Here is a 20,414-nt window from a genome sequence, read left to right on the forward strand (position 1 = left end):
AGATTAGTCCGCTTCAGGAGCTTGAGGGTCTCTCAGTATGTTTTCATGTCATTTTCTAGTTTTCCTTCATGTATTTTGGAGTCTATCCCTTGACTCAGTTTGTTAAAAGGGAATTATCTCTGTTTTACTTTAAAAGTCTATCTCTTGGCTTTGTCGTTAGAAAGTTTGTTGTTAGAAGGGGAATTATCTTGTAATGACTTTGTTTACTTAATGGAATATTCAGGTTATTTACAAAATTGCTTCTATAGGTCCTTCGATAAAAAAATATATAAAAAATTGCATATTTTGGCATATAGCATATCATGCATCATATCGAATTCATAAAAAGTGTCAAAGCCAAGTCTCATACTTTCCTAATTTCTACCTCAGGAGAAAAGCAAAGGTGGCTCGGCGTATTCAGTACAGACCTACCCGTGTTCACCATACTCGAGCATACATCAAGAAGAAAATGGCAGCTACTGAACAAGAGAACCATGACCTTAGGGAGGAGGTTAGTAGCCTCAAGGAAGGTATGGAGAAGATAACTGCAATGATGATTGACATGATGGCCGCACAGGCACAAGCCTCTCAAGCAAAAGTTGTTCAGACTGTTCAGGCGGATGTTGAAGTCTCTCAGCCTGCTCGTTCTCCGGTGACCCGACCAATTTCTACTACATCTGTTGATACTTCGCAACCCATTCCTACCGGTTCTACTGCAGCTATTAGTACTACACAGCCTTTGGTGACTCAGTTTTCCTCTGGTGATATGACAAACATGTATAATTCAGGGCTTCGTCCTGCTGGCCCTCCTGGTTTTTCTATCCCTCATCAGTATCATATGCCGCCAGGCTATCCGTGGGGCATGCCGCTCGCAACTAATGAAGGTGTTCGTCATAATGCGCTAGAAACGCAGTTCCCTTTCGGTCAACAACAAACACCGTTTTATCAGCCCGGCCAGCCTTTTCCTCAGGCCACTATGACCTATGCTGGACCCCTTGTTCATGCTGCTCATCAAGAAGAAGAACAAGTTTATCACTCCAATAGTGTGGCTGGTGATGATAGGGTGGGAAATTTGGAAGAAAAGTTTGAGGCGGTTTTTATCGCGATTTTCGGGTGTCAAGTCATTAATTAGGCTTGAACCTTTCAATCTTTGATATTCTCTATTTTTTCTTGGGAAGGGAAAAATTGAGAAAAAAACCCTTAGATTCTAAGTTCGGGGGTCGTTTTCACTACGGGAAGGTGTTAGGCACCCGCGGTGACTATAGTACTCTATAGGAGCCGTTTTCTTAGTTTATGTCTACGCTTTATTTTTAATGCTATTTGTGAAAAAGGAAATTTATTTATGTTAAGAATGGGGGGGAGAAAGTGTTTGAGGTTTTATTTTAGTGGACTTGGAGAAGTTTTGACCTCATGCCTACATACCCATTTAAGGGATCAAACTCCATGTAGTTCTCTCTCAAAAAATGTTTTTTTGTGTGTTTGGTTGATTTTAGTTTTTGTTGGAAAATGGTTTTGAAGAAGAGGAAGAGGCCTTAAAGGCATAAGAGAGAAAAATGGTGAATGGTTGGTTCAATTGTTATTAAAAAAGTCTAAGTAGGAATTAGGAGTCATTTGGATTTGTTTAAGAAAATAAAAGAAAAAAAATTCAATGGAGTTTTGACTCCAAGGTTTGTTTGGAAAAATTTGAGTGATGGAATTGGTTTATTATTTTCTTGAAAATTGGCATTTGTCTAAAAATCGCATTTCCTAAGCATACATCTAAACGGTAATCATGCAACGTGTGTGCGTGTCGGTGCTTGTGTCGGTGTACATCACTTATAGTGTCCATAGTCCTTTACATTGAATCCTAAATACATGCTATGGTCTTGCAAGGAATTTAAAAAAGAACTAATCTATCTAAAATTATTACAAACCCAAATGATATAGAAATGAATAAAAAAAAAAATAAAAAAAAAAATGATGCTAGAACTATGTGATGAATGAAATGTGAGATGAAATGGTTAGTATCATAAGGCATAAAAATAGTAGAAAGGTAAACAAAATTGAATAGAATAGCAAGGGAGAAAAAAGTAATGAAATGAAATAAAGTGGCAAAATATACCTAAAATTGGTTATGACACTTAGACATGCACATGACCTATAATCTCCTCATTATAGCAATGTTAAAGGGGTTTGATTTTGAGCTATAATGTGGGAATAAATAGGACATATTCGAGCCAAGAATCATGACACATTTTTTAAAGATATTTTGCACTTTATTTCTTGATAAAAACACACATTGCTTGCAAAACAAGAAAGACATGAAAATCTACATCCACAATCAGCAAGATATACACATGATCAGCAACACATTCACCATGAAATTACACACCAATCATCCACATCACATGCCAACATTTTATGAGAAAATATACCACAAAAATACACAAACTTAGATCAAACACAAAATTAATCAAGAAAAAATAACACACACATTTTTATCATTTTTTTAAACCACTGGAAAATATCACAAAAGTGTTAAAATGTATTAAGAAACAATAACAATTTTTTTAGGAATTTTTAGAGAAAAGATTGAGCATGCAGAGGTTCAATTAGCAAAAAAAAAGGGTGTGGATAGCACAAAAATACAAGAAACGTACAGGAACCTAGGCCCAAACACACAAAAAAACCAGATTACACAGGAGGCGTTGGATTGATCCAGGGGGGGAAACCCTAGATCCAACGGCCAGGGATGGAGGAGATTGGACCGGTCTTGGACCGGTCCGGTTCACTGGCTTTAAAAGGAGGGGAGCACCGGTTTTTTTTATTTTTCTCTTCCCTTTCTCTCTCTTCTCTCATTCTAGTGAGAGAAGCTCTCACTTCTCTCTTCCTACACCTCGCCGGAAACTGGAAATGGAAGAAGATCTTCATCTTCTCCGGTGAAGCTTGTTCTTCCGGCGCGGTGGCCGGCCACCCAAGGGTGCCGGCGACGCCGCCGGAGTTGAACAAACTTCTCCGTTTTCAAAAAAAATTTACATTCCTGGAAATCCTTTTTTGTCACAAACACGAATCCGACACTGGTTTTCTCATACAAGGTCTAAATCTTTGTAGATCTACACTTTTGTTCGCGGTTTTGAAAAGATTTTCTTGATTCTTTTTAGCGTTTTATTGAATGAATGTTTTGGAACCTTGCAGATCTGTGTTTGATTCGTGTTCGTTACCGTTTCTGAGAAAGAAAAATGAGTTTCACGCGTTTACTTGTGGTTTTCAGTTGGAGATCTTGAACGAAGATCTTCGGAAACTCTTGAATTCAATCTTCACGCGTGGATTCGGTTGCTGGACCGGAAATAAACCGGTGATTTTACTGGTTTTGCTTCTTTTCTTCTTCTTCTCAAGCTTTCGGATCCTTCGTGATCGTGCTTGGATTCGTTGCTAACGGTGACGAATCTGCACTGGAATTGTGAAGGATTCGGTTCGATGATGATGATTCTTTGATGAATCACTGAGAACCGTGATGAATTTGGTTGAATCTGTGTTGATTTTTCGGTTTTGGAAAGTTAGGGTTCTATGAATGTTCTTGGTGATTTCTCTGTGATATTCTGTTTTTGATCTAACTGAATGGAGAGAGAAAGTTGAGACTCGTTTTTGGTGATGTGTCAATGATTGTGTGGGTTCCGGAAATTTCTGACACTGCGTTTGTATTTATAGCTGACATGTGTATTCCTGGACCAATGAAGGGACTAAAATGCAATTAAAAAATAAAATTGGACTAAAATTGGTAATTTGAAAAAAACGTAAAGTGAAACCAAAAGTAAAATCAACAAAAGGACTAAAATGAACCAGCTACAAAAATGAGGTATTTTAAAATACCTCTCTGCCGAAATTTTGACAGGAAAAGACCAAAATGCCCCTAGGGACTAAACTGACTCAGACTGACTCAGATGCAATTTTTGAAATGATTTTTAAACAAAGACTCAACAATGATTTGTACAGACAAATTGAAAAGGCCCAGAGGCAAACGCAGGGACTAAAATGGGTTCCACTGCAGGAAATGACCAAAATACCCTTTTGTATGATTTTTTTGAAATAAAATGTGAGAAAAGTAACGCGACATTTCAGAGAGTTCTTAAATGACTTGTAATGTCAGAAAAGATAGAGGCAGTAAAATACGTTTAAAAAGAGAGTAAAGATTCAGAGTAAAATAACAGAGAATTGACAAATATCAGTGTTAGAAAAGAAATTTGAACGAGTATTTTTAGGTCCAAAATCAGGGTACAACAGCTGCCCCTATTTAAGTTTCTTTGTCCGCAGGGTCAAGAGACGGAGTCTTTGGCTTGACGGGACGAAGATACTTAAATATTAACATTTGCACTGTGTTTGGACGTAAAAATACGCTTGTACATTTTCAAATATCATGAATGCCATGCAACATTTGGATTATGAGTGCGAGACAAACGAAAGCTGGAATTAACAAAAGATGTCGTATCCATTGCGGGATTGGTAGACATTGACAAGATAACAGATAACAGGGTAGATAGGAGACTAGGAACAAATTGACGGGTACAAGCTGCTCTTGAATTGAGCTGGGCACTTGACCGGGAATAAAAGCAGAAAAACAGGTGCGAGTTGTTCTTGGATTCGAACTGGTCACTCGACCGGGGACATAGAAAAGGCAGACAGGTACGAGTTGTTCTTGATTCGAACTGGTCACTCGACTGAAAGCAAGGCAAATAGACAGGTGCGAGCTTGTTCTTGGATGCGAACTGGTTACTCCACCGGAGACAAAGACCAAATAGACAGGCGCAAGCTGCTCTTGGATCGAGCTAGCCACTTGAGCGAACATAAACAGATAGACGGTCCGACATGAGTATTGAATTGAGACTGATGTTGACATTGGAAATGCAACATGCATGAATGATATAACAATTTCATTAAATGCATGGGCACGTAATATGCATGATTATGCATGTATGAATGCTTGTAATGCATGACTGTTGGCGATTTGTAGACATAGTTCCGCAGAGACAGACAAGACACTGGAGTGTTGGGCACGCAGTGGCTCGTGCTATGTTACACATTCCTGGAAATCCTCTTTGGAGATAACGTCGTTGGGAGACGTATCGGAACCATGGCTGAGGGCAGGTAGCTATGCAACTTGCTGGGGATAGAATCTCGGAAGACTCTACTGGGGATAATGCTGTCATTGCTGAGCATTTCAGTGCCGGGTGTACCGTGGATGTCGCATCTGTGGTCAATGCTTTTTGCATGTTATTTACTCAATTTTCCATCATTCATTTTTTTGCATCCCATTTTTGCCTGGATCGCCCTTTCGGGTTTTCGATCCACCGGGGAAATAAATTCTTTTCAATGCCCCATTTTTGCCTGAACTGCCCTTTCGGGTTGTCAATCCAGCGGGGTGCTCATTTTTGCCTAAGCCGCCCTTCCGGGTTTTCAACTTAGCGAGCCTATTCATTTTCATGCATCTTCATTCTGTTTTTTCATTCTTGCCATTGACCACAGACTATCCTAGAGGAGAACCTGCTTGTAACATATATTGAAATAGACACCAACATACACTCACTCATGCATGTCTCGTTTGAATGTACCCTGTTGCTCAGGTTTGCTTTTAAAAAAAAAACTTTTTCAATTTTCAAGATGCTTGTTTCGAGCATTTGTCATTATTAAAAATAGAAGGAAAATGTTTTTGTACATAACTTTGAAAGTAAAAAGAAAGTAGAGTTTCAAACAAAAGCACAGGCTCAAATTGATGTATAAGAGTGGTGGTCAGCCGAAGGCGTGACTCCACGGATTTACAAAGCTTGGAAAATGGTAATTTTTATTGGTTGGTGATACATTGAACACAGCAATCATGACATTTCCTAGAAACTTTGAATTCGCAAGCATAGGAGCTTTTGATGAAGATGGTCATTAACAGCTGCAGATGCCCCAAGGGAACGGTGGTTAGTCAGATATAGTTACTTGCCTTTTGTTTCAATCTCATTTTTCAATGAACCGCCCTTCCGGGTTTTCGGCTCATCGAGACGCTCATTCTTGCCTGAGTTGTGTACAATCTCAGTGAGCTTTTCATATATATTTTTTTTGTCCCTTATTTTTGCCTGGACCGCCCTTTCGGGTTTTCGATCCACCGGGAAGCGCATTTTTGCCTAGGCCGCCCTTTCGGGTTTTCGACCTACCACGCTGTTCTTTTCATATTTCTAGGCAAAGTATTTCTTGACTATATCGGCATTCACTGGATTTGGAAGTTCTACACCATCCATGTGTGTAAGGATTAAAGCACCACCGGAGAAGGCCTTCTTGACAACATAAGGACCTTCATAGTTAGGCGTCCACTTGCCCCTTGGGTCGGGTTGCTGGCTTACCCTCCTTTTCAATACAAGTTCCCCTACCTTGAATTCTCGAGGATGGACTTTCTTGTCAAAGGCAGTCTTCATTCTTGCTTGATATGACTGTCCACGAGCCATGGCATCCATACGTTTTTCCTCAATCAAATTCAACTGATCATACCGGCTCTGGCACCATTCAGCCTCAGATAACTTTGCTTCCATGATCACACGGAGAGATGGGATCTCCACTTCCAAAGGAAGAACTGCTTCCATACCATATACAAGAGAGAAAGGGGTTGCCCCGGTTGAACTGCGCACGGTAGTACGGTAGCCATGTAGAGCATAGGGTAACATCTCATGCCAGTCCTTGTAAGTGGTTACCATTTTCTGAACAATCCTCTTGATATTCTTGTTGGCGGCCTCAACTGCACCATTCATCTGAGGTCTATAAGGAGAAGAGTTATGATGCTCAATTTTGAATTCTTCACAAAGAGCTTGCACCACATTGTTATTCAGGTTGGTACCATTGTCGGTAATAATCTTGCTGGGAACACCATATCGACAGATGATGTTGTTCTTGATGAACTTAGCTACCACTTGCTTGGTCACATTGGTATACGATGCTGCTTCAACCCACTTGGTGAAGTAGTCAATTGCCACTAAGATGAAACGATGACCGTTTGAAGCCTTCGGTTCAATTCTTCCAATCATGTCAATGCCCCACATTGAGAACGGCCACGGGGATGAAATAACATTGAGAGCGTGCGGAGGCACATGAATCTTATCAGAATAGATTTGACATTTGTGGCACTTTCTGGCGTGCTGGTAGCAATCATGCTCCATGCCCATCCAGTAGTAACCTGCCCGTAGCAACTTCCTTGACATAGTATGCCCTGTAGCATGGGTCCCGAAGGTACCGTCATGTACATCATGCATTAACTGCTCTGCTTCATGTTCATCAACACATCTTAACAATACCATGTCATAGTTTCTCTTGTACAAAATGTTTCCATCTAGCAAGAATCTACTGGCCAATCTTCTCAGGGTCTTCTTGTCTTGTTTGGAAGCACCCGGCGGATACTCACGGCTTAGCAAGAGCTGTTTGATGTCGTAGTACCAGGGTTTATAGTCAACCACATTTTCGCCAGCCTGATCGATCACATCCCCAATAGCAAACACATGTGAAGGTCTTTCAAGGCGTTGCACTTTGATTAATGGCACATCATTCCAATGGTTTACTCGAAACATGGAGGATAGAGTAGCAAGAGCATCAGCCATTTGGTTCTCATCACGAGGAATATGGTGCAGCTCAACCTTTGTAAAATATGTCAGCGAACGTCTCGCATAATCACAATAAGGAATCAACTTAGCATGGTGGGTCTCCCATTCACCCTTTATCTGATTGATGACGAGCGCAGAATCTCCATAGATGTCGAGGTGTTTGATTCTCATGTCAATTGCTTCCTCGATCCCAAAGATACATGCTTCATACTCAGCCATATTGTTGGTACATTCGAACAGAATTCTGGCGGTAAAAGGGATGTGATGTCCCTGCGGGGATACAATGACTGCCCCAATTCCTTTACCATAAGCATTGACAGCACCATCAAAGACTAAACCCCACTTACTATTGGGATCTGGACCTTCATCAATCAACGGTTCTTCGCAGTCTTTGGATTTCAAATACATGATCTCTTCATCGGGGAAATCGAACTCAATTGGTTGATAATCATCAAGAGGTTGGTAAGCGAGATGATCGGCAAGAATACTACCTTTGATTGCCTTTTGAGTTTCGAACACAATATCATATTCAGACAAAAGCATCTGCCAGCGTGCAATCTTCCCAGTAACAGCAGCTTTCTCAAAGATATACTTTATCAGATCCATTCTGGATATCAACCACGTTGTATGATTCACCAAATAATGACGCAGGCGTTTAGCGGCCCAGGCCAAAGCACAACAAGTCTTCTCAAGCATTGTATACCGAGTTTCACAATCGGTGAACTTCTTGCTTAGGTAGTAGATAGCATGTTCTTTCTTTCCAGTCTCATCTTGTTGACCAAGTACGCATCCCATGGATTCATCAAATATTGCCAGATACATAATCAAAGGCCTTCCTTCCACGGGTGGGACAAGGATAGGTGGTTCCAGCAGGTAATTCTTGATGCTATCAAAAGCTTCTTGGCATTCATCATTCCATACAATAGGCTGATTCTTTCTGAGTAGCTTGAAGATCGGCCCGCAGGTTGTGGTCATGTGAGATATGAATCGGGAGATGTAATTCAAACGTCCGAGGAAACCTCTGACTTGCTTCTCGGTCTGCGAAGCTGGCATTTGTCGGATGGCCCGGACTTTATCAGGATCGACTTCAATGCCCTTTTGGCTGACAATGAAGCCTAATAACTTGCCGGATCTGACGCCGAATGTACATTTGTTAGGATTCAATCGAAGCTTGTATTTTCTCAACCTTTCAAACATCTTTGTCAAATATTCAACATGTTGCTCCTCATCTGTTGACTTCACAATCATATCATCCACATATACTTCGACTTCTTTGTGAATCATGTCATGAAACAGAGTAGTCATCCCTCTTTGGTAGGTAGCACCAGCATTTATTAGGCCGAACGGCATCACTTTGTAGCAGAAAGTACCCCATGGTGTGATAAAAGACGTCTTTTCTCTATCTTCAGGAGACATTTTGATCTGATTGTGACCGGAGAAACCATCCATGAAGGAGAACACCTTAGACTGAGCAGTATTATCAACAAGCACATCAATATGAGGTAATGGAAAGTTGTCTTTTGGACTGGCTTTGTTCAGGTCTCTGAAGTCAACACACATCCGGACTTTACCATCCTTCTTAGGCACAGGTACAATATTGGCAACCCATTCAGGGTACTCAACTGTCATGAGGAAACCCGCATCAATCTGTTTTTGAACCTCGCTCTTAATCTTGAGAGCCATATCTGGATGAGTCCTTCTCAATTTCTGCCTGACGGGAGGACATTCAGGCTTGGTGGGGATCCGATGCTCCACAATCATAGGATCTAGACCTGGCATATCTTCATACGACCATGCAAAAATATCCGGATATTCCCGGAGGAGTTGGATGATCTTCTTTTTAACCCCTTCCTCTAGAGCAGCACCGATCTTGAGCTCTCGCTTGTTCTCCTCGGTACCTATGTTGATAAGCTCAATCTCTTCCTGGTGAGGCTGAATGGCTTTCTTTTCTTGCTCAAGTAACCGAGTGATCTCATATGGTATGTCATCACCTTCCTCATCTTCGGCCTCATACACTGGGAACTCAAAATTCGGAGGGAATGCAGGGTTACTGTGCCCAACGGGTATATTATAGTTCAATCTGCGTAAAATGGTTGGATGATTTTAGAAAGAGGGTTTTTATGCAGATTTTTGAAATTAATAAGAAAATACAGATGTTTTGGTTTTTTCTGGCATTACCATTATTTCCAAGAAAAAAGGCACTAAAAAGCAGTCGTGAAAGAAACGACAAATTTTTTTATTAATCAACGGCAATGCCGAAACAAACATGCCCTTACAGAAAATATCACTCTCGCTTTGGGCAGAGCGAGATGATTGTTATTTTGAAAAAACAAGATACTTAAGCAACAAGGTATATTACTCAGAAACATGCATGATTGAGGGAATGTCAATGGCATCCCAATCTCTCGCAATGCCTCCTGGTGTAACAAATACAGGCCTCGGGCCAAATCCAGTTGCTTCTTCTGTGATTGCGTTGACAAACCCAGCATTATAGAATGCCCCGGTGGAAACTCCTGAAGTTGGGGAGAAGCCAAGACCTTCCTTATGCTTGTTCTCACGAAGCTGTATTAACCTGCCCCAGCCGGCAGCTTGACCCTCTTGGACGGCTCTCTGTGCATCCTTCAAAGAAGCCATTGCAGTTCCATCCCTCTTAGGCTCCGTACCTTCGACAGTTAATCCTTGAAAAGCGGTCCCCTCTGCAGACCCTGCTTCTATGCAAGAGAAAGATGATAGCTGGCTAACCAGGTATACTTCCTCTCCATGAATGGTAACAAGCTTTCCACTTTTTGCAAATTTCAACTTTTGGTGCAAAGTAGAGGTCACTGCTCCCGCGTCGTGTATCCATGGTCTCCCCAAGAGACAGCTGTAAGAGGCATTAATATCCATGACCTGAAAGGTGATTAGAAAAGTTTCGGGACCGATAGTTATTGGCAAGTCTATCTCCCCGAGAACACTCTTGCGGGTTCCATCAAAGGCTTTGACCAGAAAAGTGCTCCTTCTCAAGGGAGTTCCCTGGTAACTCAGCTGATCCAGCGTTGACTTGGGCATCACGTTCAAAGATGAGCCAGTGTCTACTAACACATTTGAGATCATGTCGGACTTGCAATTCACGGAGATATGCAAGGCCAGATTATGATGCTTTCCTGCTTCGGGCAACTCATCTTCACTGAACCACAGATTCCTGCAGGTGGTAATGTTTCCCACTATGCTACCAAAGTGATCCACAGTTACTTCATGATCCACATAAGCCTGCTCCAATACTTTCAAAAGGGTATCTCTGTGGGCAGCGAAACTCAAGAGTAGAGACAAAATGGATATCTTTGACGGAGTTTGCAGCAGCTGATCTACAATCTTATAATCACTTCCTTTGATTAACCTCAAAATCTCGTCCAGATTAGAATCCTCTATAGACCGGCCTGGTTGGCTCGCATCCCTGTTAACGGGGGAAACATCAGTCGGGGTTGGCTTGTCAATGGGTGGCACGGTAGGCGTAGCTGCCTTCTTTTGAAACAACGGTGGACGGTCTCTTCCGCTTCTTAGGGCTGCTGAAGTTCCTTCGGCGGTATTGTTCATCACAGCCAAGGACACCAGAGGCACTTCTACTCCGTTTTCAATTATGGTAGCATTATATTTGTACGGGATAGCCCTATCTGAAGTATACGGTACCGGTCCGGGCAACCTTATCACTAGTGGCTCAGCATTCTCCTTCAAAGGCATACTCTTGACAGGCGGATCGTGAAAGACTGGCACAATCACGCAGACATCACTAACAGTCAAAAAATTATCATTCATCAAGCTTTGGATGTCATCTTGAACAGTGTAGCAACCCAAAGGATTACGAAGGCATCCTAGGCACTTGGCATGATCATGGCTGAACAGAGAAGCTTTGCACAGCTTGATGTGTAGAGGCACCAGAGGAGTTGCGACGTTACGGACATCAAGTCTAGGAGCTTCCTCACATACTTCGATCATATTCACAGCGGCATGATTTGGAAGAGGATTGTCGAGGACGTGTGGGACATTATTCTCAAAAGTCAGCTTTCCTTGATCAATGAGCTTTTTCACGATATACTTCAAAGCATAGCACCCCTCGACATCATGACCCAGGGCGCCTTGATGGAAATCACATTTGAGGTCGGACCTGAACCTGGGAGGCAACGGATCAGGTGGGGGCTTGCCCTGTCTGGTTGTACAATGCCCTCTATGGAGTAAAGTCGGAAGCAACTCAGCATACAACACCGGTATCGGAGGGAAAGTAGGCCTAGCTTGCTGATGTTGTTGTTGTTGATGAACCGGCAGCTGTTGTTTCATCTGTTGAGCTATTGCATTAACGGGTACCTGAGGTTGACCCGGTGGCAAAGGATACTGATGATAGAATGGCGGAAAGAAAGGATGCTGAGAGTACGGCGCATATGGGTATGACGGAGGCATTTGCGCTGCATTGATAGGAGCAACAGTAGCCATGGATTGACCGGCTCCAGCTGACACCATCCCTACTTCCGTTTCTTTCTTCTTGTGGTGTCCATTACCATACCTCTTTGATGCATTCACAGCGGATTCAGCTTTCTCGAACACAATGATTCCTTCCCTGACGGCTTCCTCCAGACGGGTTCCCATGGTGACCATCTCCGAAAAGTTATTCGGGGCAGCGATGATCATTCTCTCAACATAATCCTTCTTCAAGGTCTTTAAGAATGTCTGGGTCATTTCTTCTTCATCAAGAGCGGGAGTAATGCGGGCAGCTGCCCCCCTCCATCTCTGTGCGTATTCATGGAAGCTTTCCTCCTTCTTCTGGGAGAGAGATCTGAGGAATTCCCTGTTCGGCTTCAATCGGGTGTTAAACCCATAGTGGCTCTTGAAAGCAGCGGCTAATTCATCAAAGGTATGGATGTCATTTTTGCTCAAACTAGTATACCACTCTGCAGCATCTTCCATCAAACTATCCTGGAAGCAGTGGATCATAAGGGAATCATTGTCTTTGTAATTGCCCATCTTTCGGACGTACTTGATGATGTGGTTCTGGGGACAAGTCAGCCCATTGTATCGGTCGAAATCCAGGATCTTGAACTTCTTAGGGACATCCACCTTTGACACCAAGCAGAGATCTTGAGTTTTGAAAGAGTCCGCATTCCCTCGATTGGCTTTGATCTCATGACGGAGTTCTTTAGCAAGTTCCTCCATCATCTCTTCCATTGTTTTGGTCACGGGGATGCTTCCGTGCTGTGTGTTGATGTTAACACTTTGAGGTAAGGCATGCACAAGAGGCTCAGTGACAGCTGCCGTTGTTTGTGGCAAAGTAGCATTGATGGAGACAGCATTTGTTGCAGGGATCGGAACATTGTTAGCAGTGCCCGAAGTGCCCGCTGTAGTACTGGGAGTGAAGAACGGTGGAAGCTCATACGGAAACCCAGCTGGCATAGCAAAGCGAGCGTCTGCAGATGCGGTTGGGAGCACGCTTGTAGTCACCGGTATAGCTGTGGCTATAGGGATAGCCGTGGCTGATTGTTCTTGAGCGACTAGCAGAGCAGTCATGACATCATTAGCTTTAGCCAATTCTTCCCTTAGAGTGGCTAACTCGGTACGGAGCTGAGCATTCTCTTCTTCCATGGCTGCCAAATTCTTCTTTCTGTAGAGTCTAGTCCGGTGTATTCTGTCTGATTCGTAAACTTTCCGAGCACGAGCCACCTTTCAATTTCTGTGGCAGAAGAACCAAGAGGCAGTGAGCACTTGGAAGCCTTTTGTGACTTTGATGAATGATGCACATGATGCATGATATGCACAGATGCAAATGCAAAAGCTTTTTTTGGACATCGAAGGATTTTAAGACAAATTAGGAGTTTTGTAAACAATATCTAAACAAGCAAAGCAAAACGAAGCGTTTACAAGGTGAATCCCTTTGAAATACTAAGCCAAGGGAAGACTTTTGAAATATAAACAAATAAAACTCTCAAGCATAGGAAGTAGTGGGATGATCCTCAGACTCAGACTCCGAATCCGAACCGCAATATCTAGCATAGAAGTTGCGTCGTCCTCTGGCTCTCTTGGAGTCCCGCATAAGTAGCTCATCCTTTTCTTCAAGTTCCCTTCGGACCTTAACCAATTCCTTCTTCAACATCAGATTCTCATGAGTCTTCTGCTCATCCTTACCATCCAAAGTCATGATTAGATTCTCAGCCTCATTGTATCGGGCCTTCCACATTTGTTTCTCACGACTTTCCATGGCCAGATGCTCCTGATACATCTCCTGAGTAGTGGGAGGTAGAGGTAAAGGTATAGATGGAGCAGATGCAGCCACATGTCTCATAGCAGGGTATGGCATACCAATCTCTTCGGCTCGGTTTATTACCCACTGAGTATAGGCCTCATGAGCAATACCAGATCTCACACCCAAATGCTTCACACTCTTCCTACGGACCTTAGACCAAGCCTTTGTGAAAGCCTCTCTTTGTCCGGTGGGGGCGTTCGAATAATAGAAGAACTCCGGAGATGTAGCAAGATTGATGGGCTTTGTCTTCATAGGGAACCCAAACTGTCTCATAGCAAGCTCCGGATTGTAGTTGATTCCCCCACGGGTACCAAGAAGAGGTACATTGAGAAAGTCTCCACAACCAGTAATAATCTCCTTAGCCTGAGCGGCGGGAGTGATCCAGACCACCTCGTTAGGAGAGAGAGCCATCATCTGCTGTGAGTAGGACCAATCCTCCGAGTTATCATGGAAGGAGCTCGGAAGGTGAGAAATAAACCACCTATATAGGAGAGGCACGCAGCAAAGGATATACCCACGACCTTTGAGAGTCCGGTCATGGATAGCATGATACATGTCAGCTAGCAGGGTAGGAACCGGATTCCTAGAATGGAAGATCTCAATAGCATTCATGTCCACAAAGTTGTCGAGATTCGGGAAGAGAATGAGCCCATAGATAAGCAATGCAAGAATAGCCTCGAGTGTGTCCTGACAAGTAGTTTCGAGATTAGCTTGCTCAAGTAGATACTTTGAAGTGAACCCTCGGATGTGAGACTTAGTAGTAAAGTGCTTGGAGACATCGGAAGTCTTGAGATAGAGATCCTTAGCAATAACCAGAGGAGTAAGAGAAGCCCCGGGACCGGTGAAAGGCGTCTTCTCGGCTATAGGTGAATCCAATAAGTGGGAATAAGCCTCAAGAGTAGGGACCAACTGGAAATCCGGGAAAGTGAAGCAGCGGAAACTCGGGTCATAGAATTGCACTAGAGTGTGCACGAGCTTCTCTTCAACGTTAGTCTGGAGAATAGTAAGCAAACCACCATACTGGAGTCGGAAACCTGTTTGATTCTTCACATTGAGTGCCAACTCTCTCAAACTAACCAAATCGACCTCCTTGAACTTGTAGGATTTAGTCTTCTTCATACCTGTAATGTTTACAAAGTTTTTAATTTGTCCAATCCTTCGATGAATGCATGAGAAAAAATTTATGCATGAATGCATGTATGCATGATTGTTTTTTTCAATTACAGAGAAAACATGGAGGGTTGAGATTAAAGCCGAGGAGCCACGGGCGGACACGGTGCCCGGTAAACTAAAGTTTAGGATAATAGTAACCAAGGTTCTAATCAAGTTCCCAAACTGCAACTTCTCTTACGTATATCATGGTAGCACGGGACAACGTCCGTTCCATGTTTATTCGCAAGAAGGTTTAGTTTGAGTGTAGTATCGCGTGACGACTAAAACTCGAGACAACACTCGGTTTAGCCACCGTACTACGTCCTAAAAAGGCCAGGGATGGGTTTGGTAACTACGGTCCATAGCATCGTCGAACAATTGAAAGCAAAGTGCCTAAGCATGACAACACACGCCGACAATATTACTTCCAAAATGCCTCAGCTATGTGAGATTGATCGCATAACCCAATACACGAGGCAACCCTCGGATCGAATTGTCGATTATATCTCTACCTATTCATAAGTTCACTCAGCCCGGGTATAGGACTTTTTGATATTCTCACCCCACACGTCAAATAAAAATAAACAAGTATTCACATATGTAAGCAATAAAACGAAGCGTAAATATAAACTAAGGAAAACTAGGCGTGACCCGCTTAAAAAAGTCCCCAGTGAAGTCGCCATTTCTGTTATCGCGATTTTCGGGTGTCAAGTCATTAATTAGGCTTGAACCTTTCAATCTTTGATATTCTCTATTTTTTCTTGGGAAGGGCAAAATTGAGAAAAAACCCTTAGATTCTAAGTTCGGGGGTCGTTTTCACTACGGGAAGGTGTTAGGCACCCGCGGTGACTATAGTACTCTATAGGAGCCGTTTTCTTAGTTTATGTCTACGCTTTATTTTTAATGCTATTTGTGAAAAAGGAAATTTATTTATGTTAAGAATGGGGGGGAGAAAGTGTTTGAGGTTTTATTTTAGTGGACTTGGAGAGGTTTTGACCTCATGCCTACATACCCATTTAAGGGATCAAACTCCATGTAGTTCTCTCTCAAAAAATGTTTTTTTGTGTGTTTGGTTGATTTTAGTTTTTGTTGGAAAATGGTTTTGAAGAAGAGGAAGAGGCCTTAAAGGCATAAGAGAGAAAAATGGTGAATGGTTGGTTCAATTGTTATTAAAAAAGTCTAAGTAGGATTTAGGAGTCATTTGGATTTGTTTAAGAAAATAAAAGAAAAAAAATTCAATGGAGTTTTGACTCCAAGGTTTGTTTGGAAAAATTTGAGTGATGGAATTGGTTTATTATTTTCTTGAAAATTGGAATTTGTCTAAAAATCGCATTTCCTAAGCATACATCTAAACGGTAATCATGCAACGTGTGTGCGTGTCGGTGCTTGTGTCGGTGTACATCACTTATAGTGTCCATAGTCCTTTACATTGAATCCTAAATACATGCTATGGTCTTGCAAGGAATTTAAAAAAGAACTAATCTATCTAAAATTATTACAAACCCAAATGATATAGAAATGAATAAAAATAAAAAATAAAAAAATAAAAAATGATGCTAGAACTATGTGATGAATGAAATGTGAGATGAAATGGTTAGTATCATAAGGCATAAAAATAGTAGAAAGGTAAACAAAATTGAATAGAATAGCAAGGGAGAAAAAAGTAATGAAATGAAATAAAGTGGCAAAATATACCTAAAATTGGTTATGACACTTAGACATGCACATGACCTATAATCTCCTCATTATAGCAATGTTAAAGGGGTTTGATTTTGAGCTATAATGTGGGAATAAATAGGACATATTCGAGCCAAGAATCATGACACATTTTTTAAAGATATTTTGCACTTTATTTCTTGATAAAAACACACATTGCTTGCAAAACAAGAAAGACATGAAAATCTACATCCACAATCAGCAAGATATACACATGATCAGCAACACATTCACCATGAAATTACACACCAATCATCCACATCACATGCCAACATTTTATGAGAAAATATACCACAAAAATACACAAACTTAGATCAAACACAAAATTAATCAAGAAAAAATAACACACACATTTTTATCATTTTTTAAACCACTGGAAAATATCACAAAAGTGTTAAAATGTATTAAAAAACAATAACAATTTTTTTAGGAATTTTTAGAGAAAAGATTGAGCATGCAGAGGTTCAATTAGCAAAAAAAAAGGGTGTGGATAGCACAAAAATACAAGAAACGTACAGGAACCTAGGCCCAAACCCAAAGCCCAAACACACAAAAAAACCAGATTACACAGGAGGCGTTGGATTGATCCAGGGGGGGAAACCCTAGATCCAACGGCCAGGGATGGAGGAGATTGGACCGGTCTTGGACTGGTCCGGTTCACTGGCTTTAAAAGGAGGGGAGCACCGGTTTTTTTTATTTTTCTCTTCCCTTTCTCTCTCTTCTCTCATTCTAGTGAGAGAAGCTCTCACTTCTCTCTTCCTACACCTCGCCGGAAACTGGAAATGGAAGAAGATCTTCATCTTCTCCGGTGAAGCTTGTTCTTCCGGCGCGGTGGCTGGCCACCCAAGGGTGGCGGCGCCGCCGCCGGAGTTGAACAAACTTCTCCGTTTTCAAAAAATTTTTACATTCCTGGAAATCCTTTTTTGTCACAAACACGAATCCGGCACTGGTTTTCTCATACAAGGTCTAAATCTTTGTAGATCTACACTTTTCTTCGCGGTTTTGAAAATATTTTCTTGATTCTTTTTAGCGTTTTATTGAATGAAAGTTTTGGAACCTTGCAGATCTGTGTTTGATTCGTGTTCGTTACCGTTTCTGAGAAAGGAAAATGAGTTTCACGCGTTTACCTGTGGTTTTCAGTTGGAGATCTTGAACGAAGTTCTTCGGAAACTCTTGAATTCAATCTTCACGCGTGGATTCGGTTGCTGGACCGGAAATAAACCGGTGATTTTACTGGTTTTGCTTCTTTTTTTCTTCTTCTCAAGCTTTCGGATCCTTCGTGATCGTGCTTGGATTCGTTGCTAACGGTGACGAATCTGCACTGGAATTGTGAAGGATTCGGTTCGATGATGATGATTCTTTGATGAATCACTGAGAACCGTGATGAATTTGGTTGAATCTGTGTTGATTTTTCGGTTTTGGAAAGTTAGGGTTCTATGAATGTTCTTGGTGATTTCTCTGTGATATTCTGTTTTTGATCTAACTGAATGGAGAGAGAAAGTTGAGACTCGTTTTTGGTGATGTGTCAATGATTGTGTGGGTTCCGGAAATTTCTGACACTGTGTTTGTATTTATAGCTGACATGTGTATTCCTGGACCAATGGGATAATGCCACCTGGAATTGGACCTTGCTTGGCTCTGCCTTGGACTTTTGACCTTAAGGACTTATCTGCAAAATAGGAAAATTGAAGGACCAAACAGAAAATAAGAAAAAGCGGACTAAAATGCAATTTATAAACTGTTTAGGGACTAAAATGCAATTAAAAAATAAAATTGGAGTAAAATTGGTAATTTGAAAAAAACGTAAAGTGAAACCAAAAGTAAAATCAACAAAAGGACTAAAATGAACCAGCTACAAAAATGAGGTATTTTAAAATACCTCTCTGCCGAAATTTTGACAGGAAAAGACCAAAATGCCCCTAGGGACTAAACTGACTCAGACTGACTCAGATGCAATTTTTGAAATGATTTTTAAACAAAGACTCAACAATGATTTGTACAGACAAATTGAAAAGGCCCAGAGGCAAACACAGGGACTAAAATGGGTTCCACTGCAGGAAATGACCAAAATACCCTTTTGTATGATTTTTTTGAAATAAAATGTGAGAAAAGTAACGCGACATTTCAGAGAGTTCTTAAATGACTTGTAATGTCAGAAAAGACAGAGGCAGTAAAATACGTTTAAAAAGAGAGTAAAGATTCAGAGTAAAATAACAGAGAATTGACAAATATCAGTGTTAGAAAAGAAATTTGAACGAGTATTTTTAGGTCCAAAATCAGGGTACAACAGCGGTGCATAAAGAGTTAAAGACTATCCGCGGTAAAGAAATGTTCATTCAGAATGTGAATGACCTCTGCTTGGTTCCAGACGTGGTGATACCTCATAAGTTTAAAATGCCGATCTTTGAAAAGTACACAGGGGATACTTGCCCTGAGATGCACTTAGTCACATATGTCAGGAAGATGATAGCTCATAAGAAGGATGAACCTCTGCTTATCCACTGTTTCCAGGACAGTGTGGCTGGTCCCGCACAAACATGGTACATGAATTTGAAGGGCATCACTACCTTTGAGGAATTGGCCAATGCTTTCATCCAGCAATACAAATATAACTCTTATCTAGCACCTAACTGGAAAGAACTGCAATCTATGACTCAGGATGATAAGGAATCTTTCAAGGAATACGCTCAGCGCTTCATTCAGAAATCTGCTCAAATCCGTCCGCCTCTGGATGAAAGAGAAGTGTCTGATCTATTCTATGAGACTCTGAGCCCTTTCTACTCAGAGAAGATGCTTGGTTGTGCTTCACAAAAGTTTACCAATATGGTAGATATGGGTGTGCGTATTGAAGAATGGGTCCGTAAGGGACGTGTGAGTAAAGATGGTGCTTCGTCAGGTGGTTCATCTAATGGCAATAGGAAGTTCGGAAATGGGTACCCAAAGAAGAACGCTCAAGAGGTTGGCATGGTGACCCATGGCGGATCCCAGCCTGTATACCCTAACTACCCCTATGTTGCTAACATTCCACCACCTATCCCAGCTCCACAAAACCCAAACTATCAACTACAAAGGCCTCAAATACCCAATCCATATTATCCACCACTATATCAACCACAACCTTCTCAACCACAACCTTATCAGCCACAACCGTTTTATCAGCAACCATACTATCCCCCAACACCCCATGACATATGAAGCCTTGTTACCTTCCTTGCTTGCCAGAGGTCTTGTTCAGACCCTACCACCTCCTCGTGTGAAGAACCCTTTACCCCCATGGTTCCGTGCTGATCGAAATTGTGCCTATCATCAAGGGGCACCGGGACACGACATTGAACACTGTTACCCCCTTAAAGAGGCAGTTCAAAAGTTGATTCACAACAAGGATTTATCCTTCACTGACCCTAACCCTGTTGCTCCAAACAATCCTCTGCCACCCCACGGGCCTACTGTTAACATGGTTGAAGATTATCAAGAAGGGGGTCTCGTCACTCGCTCTCAAGATATCAAAACTCCGTTGGTTCCATTACATGTGAAAATGTGTGAGGCAGCTATGTTTAGCCACAATCATAATAGTTGTGAGGTATGTTCTATGGATCCCCGCGGTTGCACGCAGGTTCAAGATGATGTGCAAGGGCTAATGGATCGAGGAGAGCTGGTTGTCACAATTCCAAGCCAATCGTCACTCCTCTTGTGATTTG

At 41.8% G+C, this 20,414-nt stretch overlaps 1 protein-coding gene across 1 annotated transcript; it reads left to right on the top strand.

The window, feature by feature from the left end:
• The first annotated feature begins 448 nt into the window (after positions 1 to 448).
• On the top strand, positions 449 to 20,410 carry LOC120579936 (uncharacterized). Its single transcript, XM_039832703.1, has 4 exons — positions 449 to 1,062; positions 3,154 to 3,313; positions 18,985 to 19,865; positions 19,939 to 20,410. The coding sequence occupies exons 1-4, from the start codon at positions 449 to 451 to the stop codon at positions 20,408 to 20,410; spliced, it is 2,127 nt and encodes a 708-aa protein (XP_039688637.1).
• Positions 20,411 to 20,414: the final 4 nt, after the last annotated feature.

The sequence above is a fragment of the Medicago truncatula genome, chromosome 4 (assembly GCF_003473485.1).
Source record: "Medicago truncatula cultivar Jemalong A17 chromosome 4, MtrunA17r5.0-ANR, whole genome shotgun sequence".
Lineage (NCBI taxonomy): Eukaryota > Viridiplantae > Streptophyta > Magnoliopsida > Fabales > Fabaceae > Medicago > Medicago truncatula.

Bases quoted from the DNA above. Each gene is read 5' to 3' on its own strand.
- LOC120579936 (XM_039832703.1), top strand. From the start codon at position 449: ATGGCAGCTACTGAACAAGAGAACCATGACCTTAGGGAGGAGGTTAGT. The intron at 3,314-18,984 runs GTGATTTTACTG...GAGTATTTTTAG, and splicing joins GCTGGACCGGAAATAAACCG to GTCCAAAATCAGGGTACAAC. The intron at 19,866-19,938 runs GTTTTATCAGCA...CTTGCTTGCCAG, and splicing joins CAACCTTATCAGCCACAACC to AGGTCTTGTTCAGACCCTAC.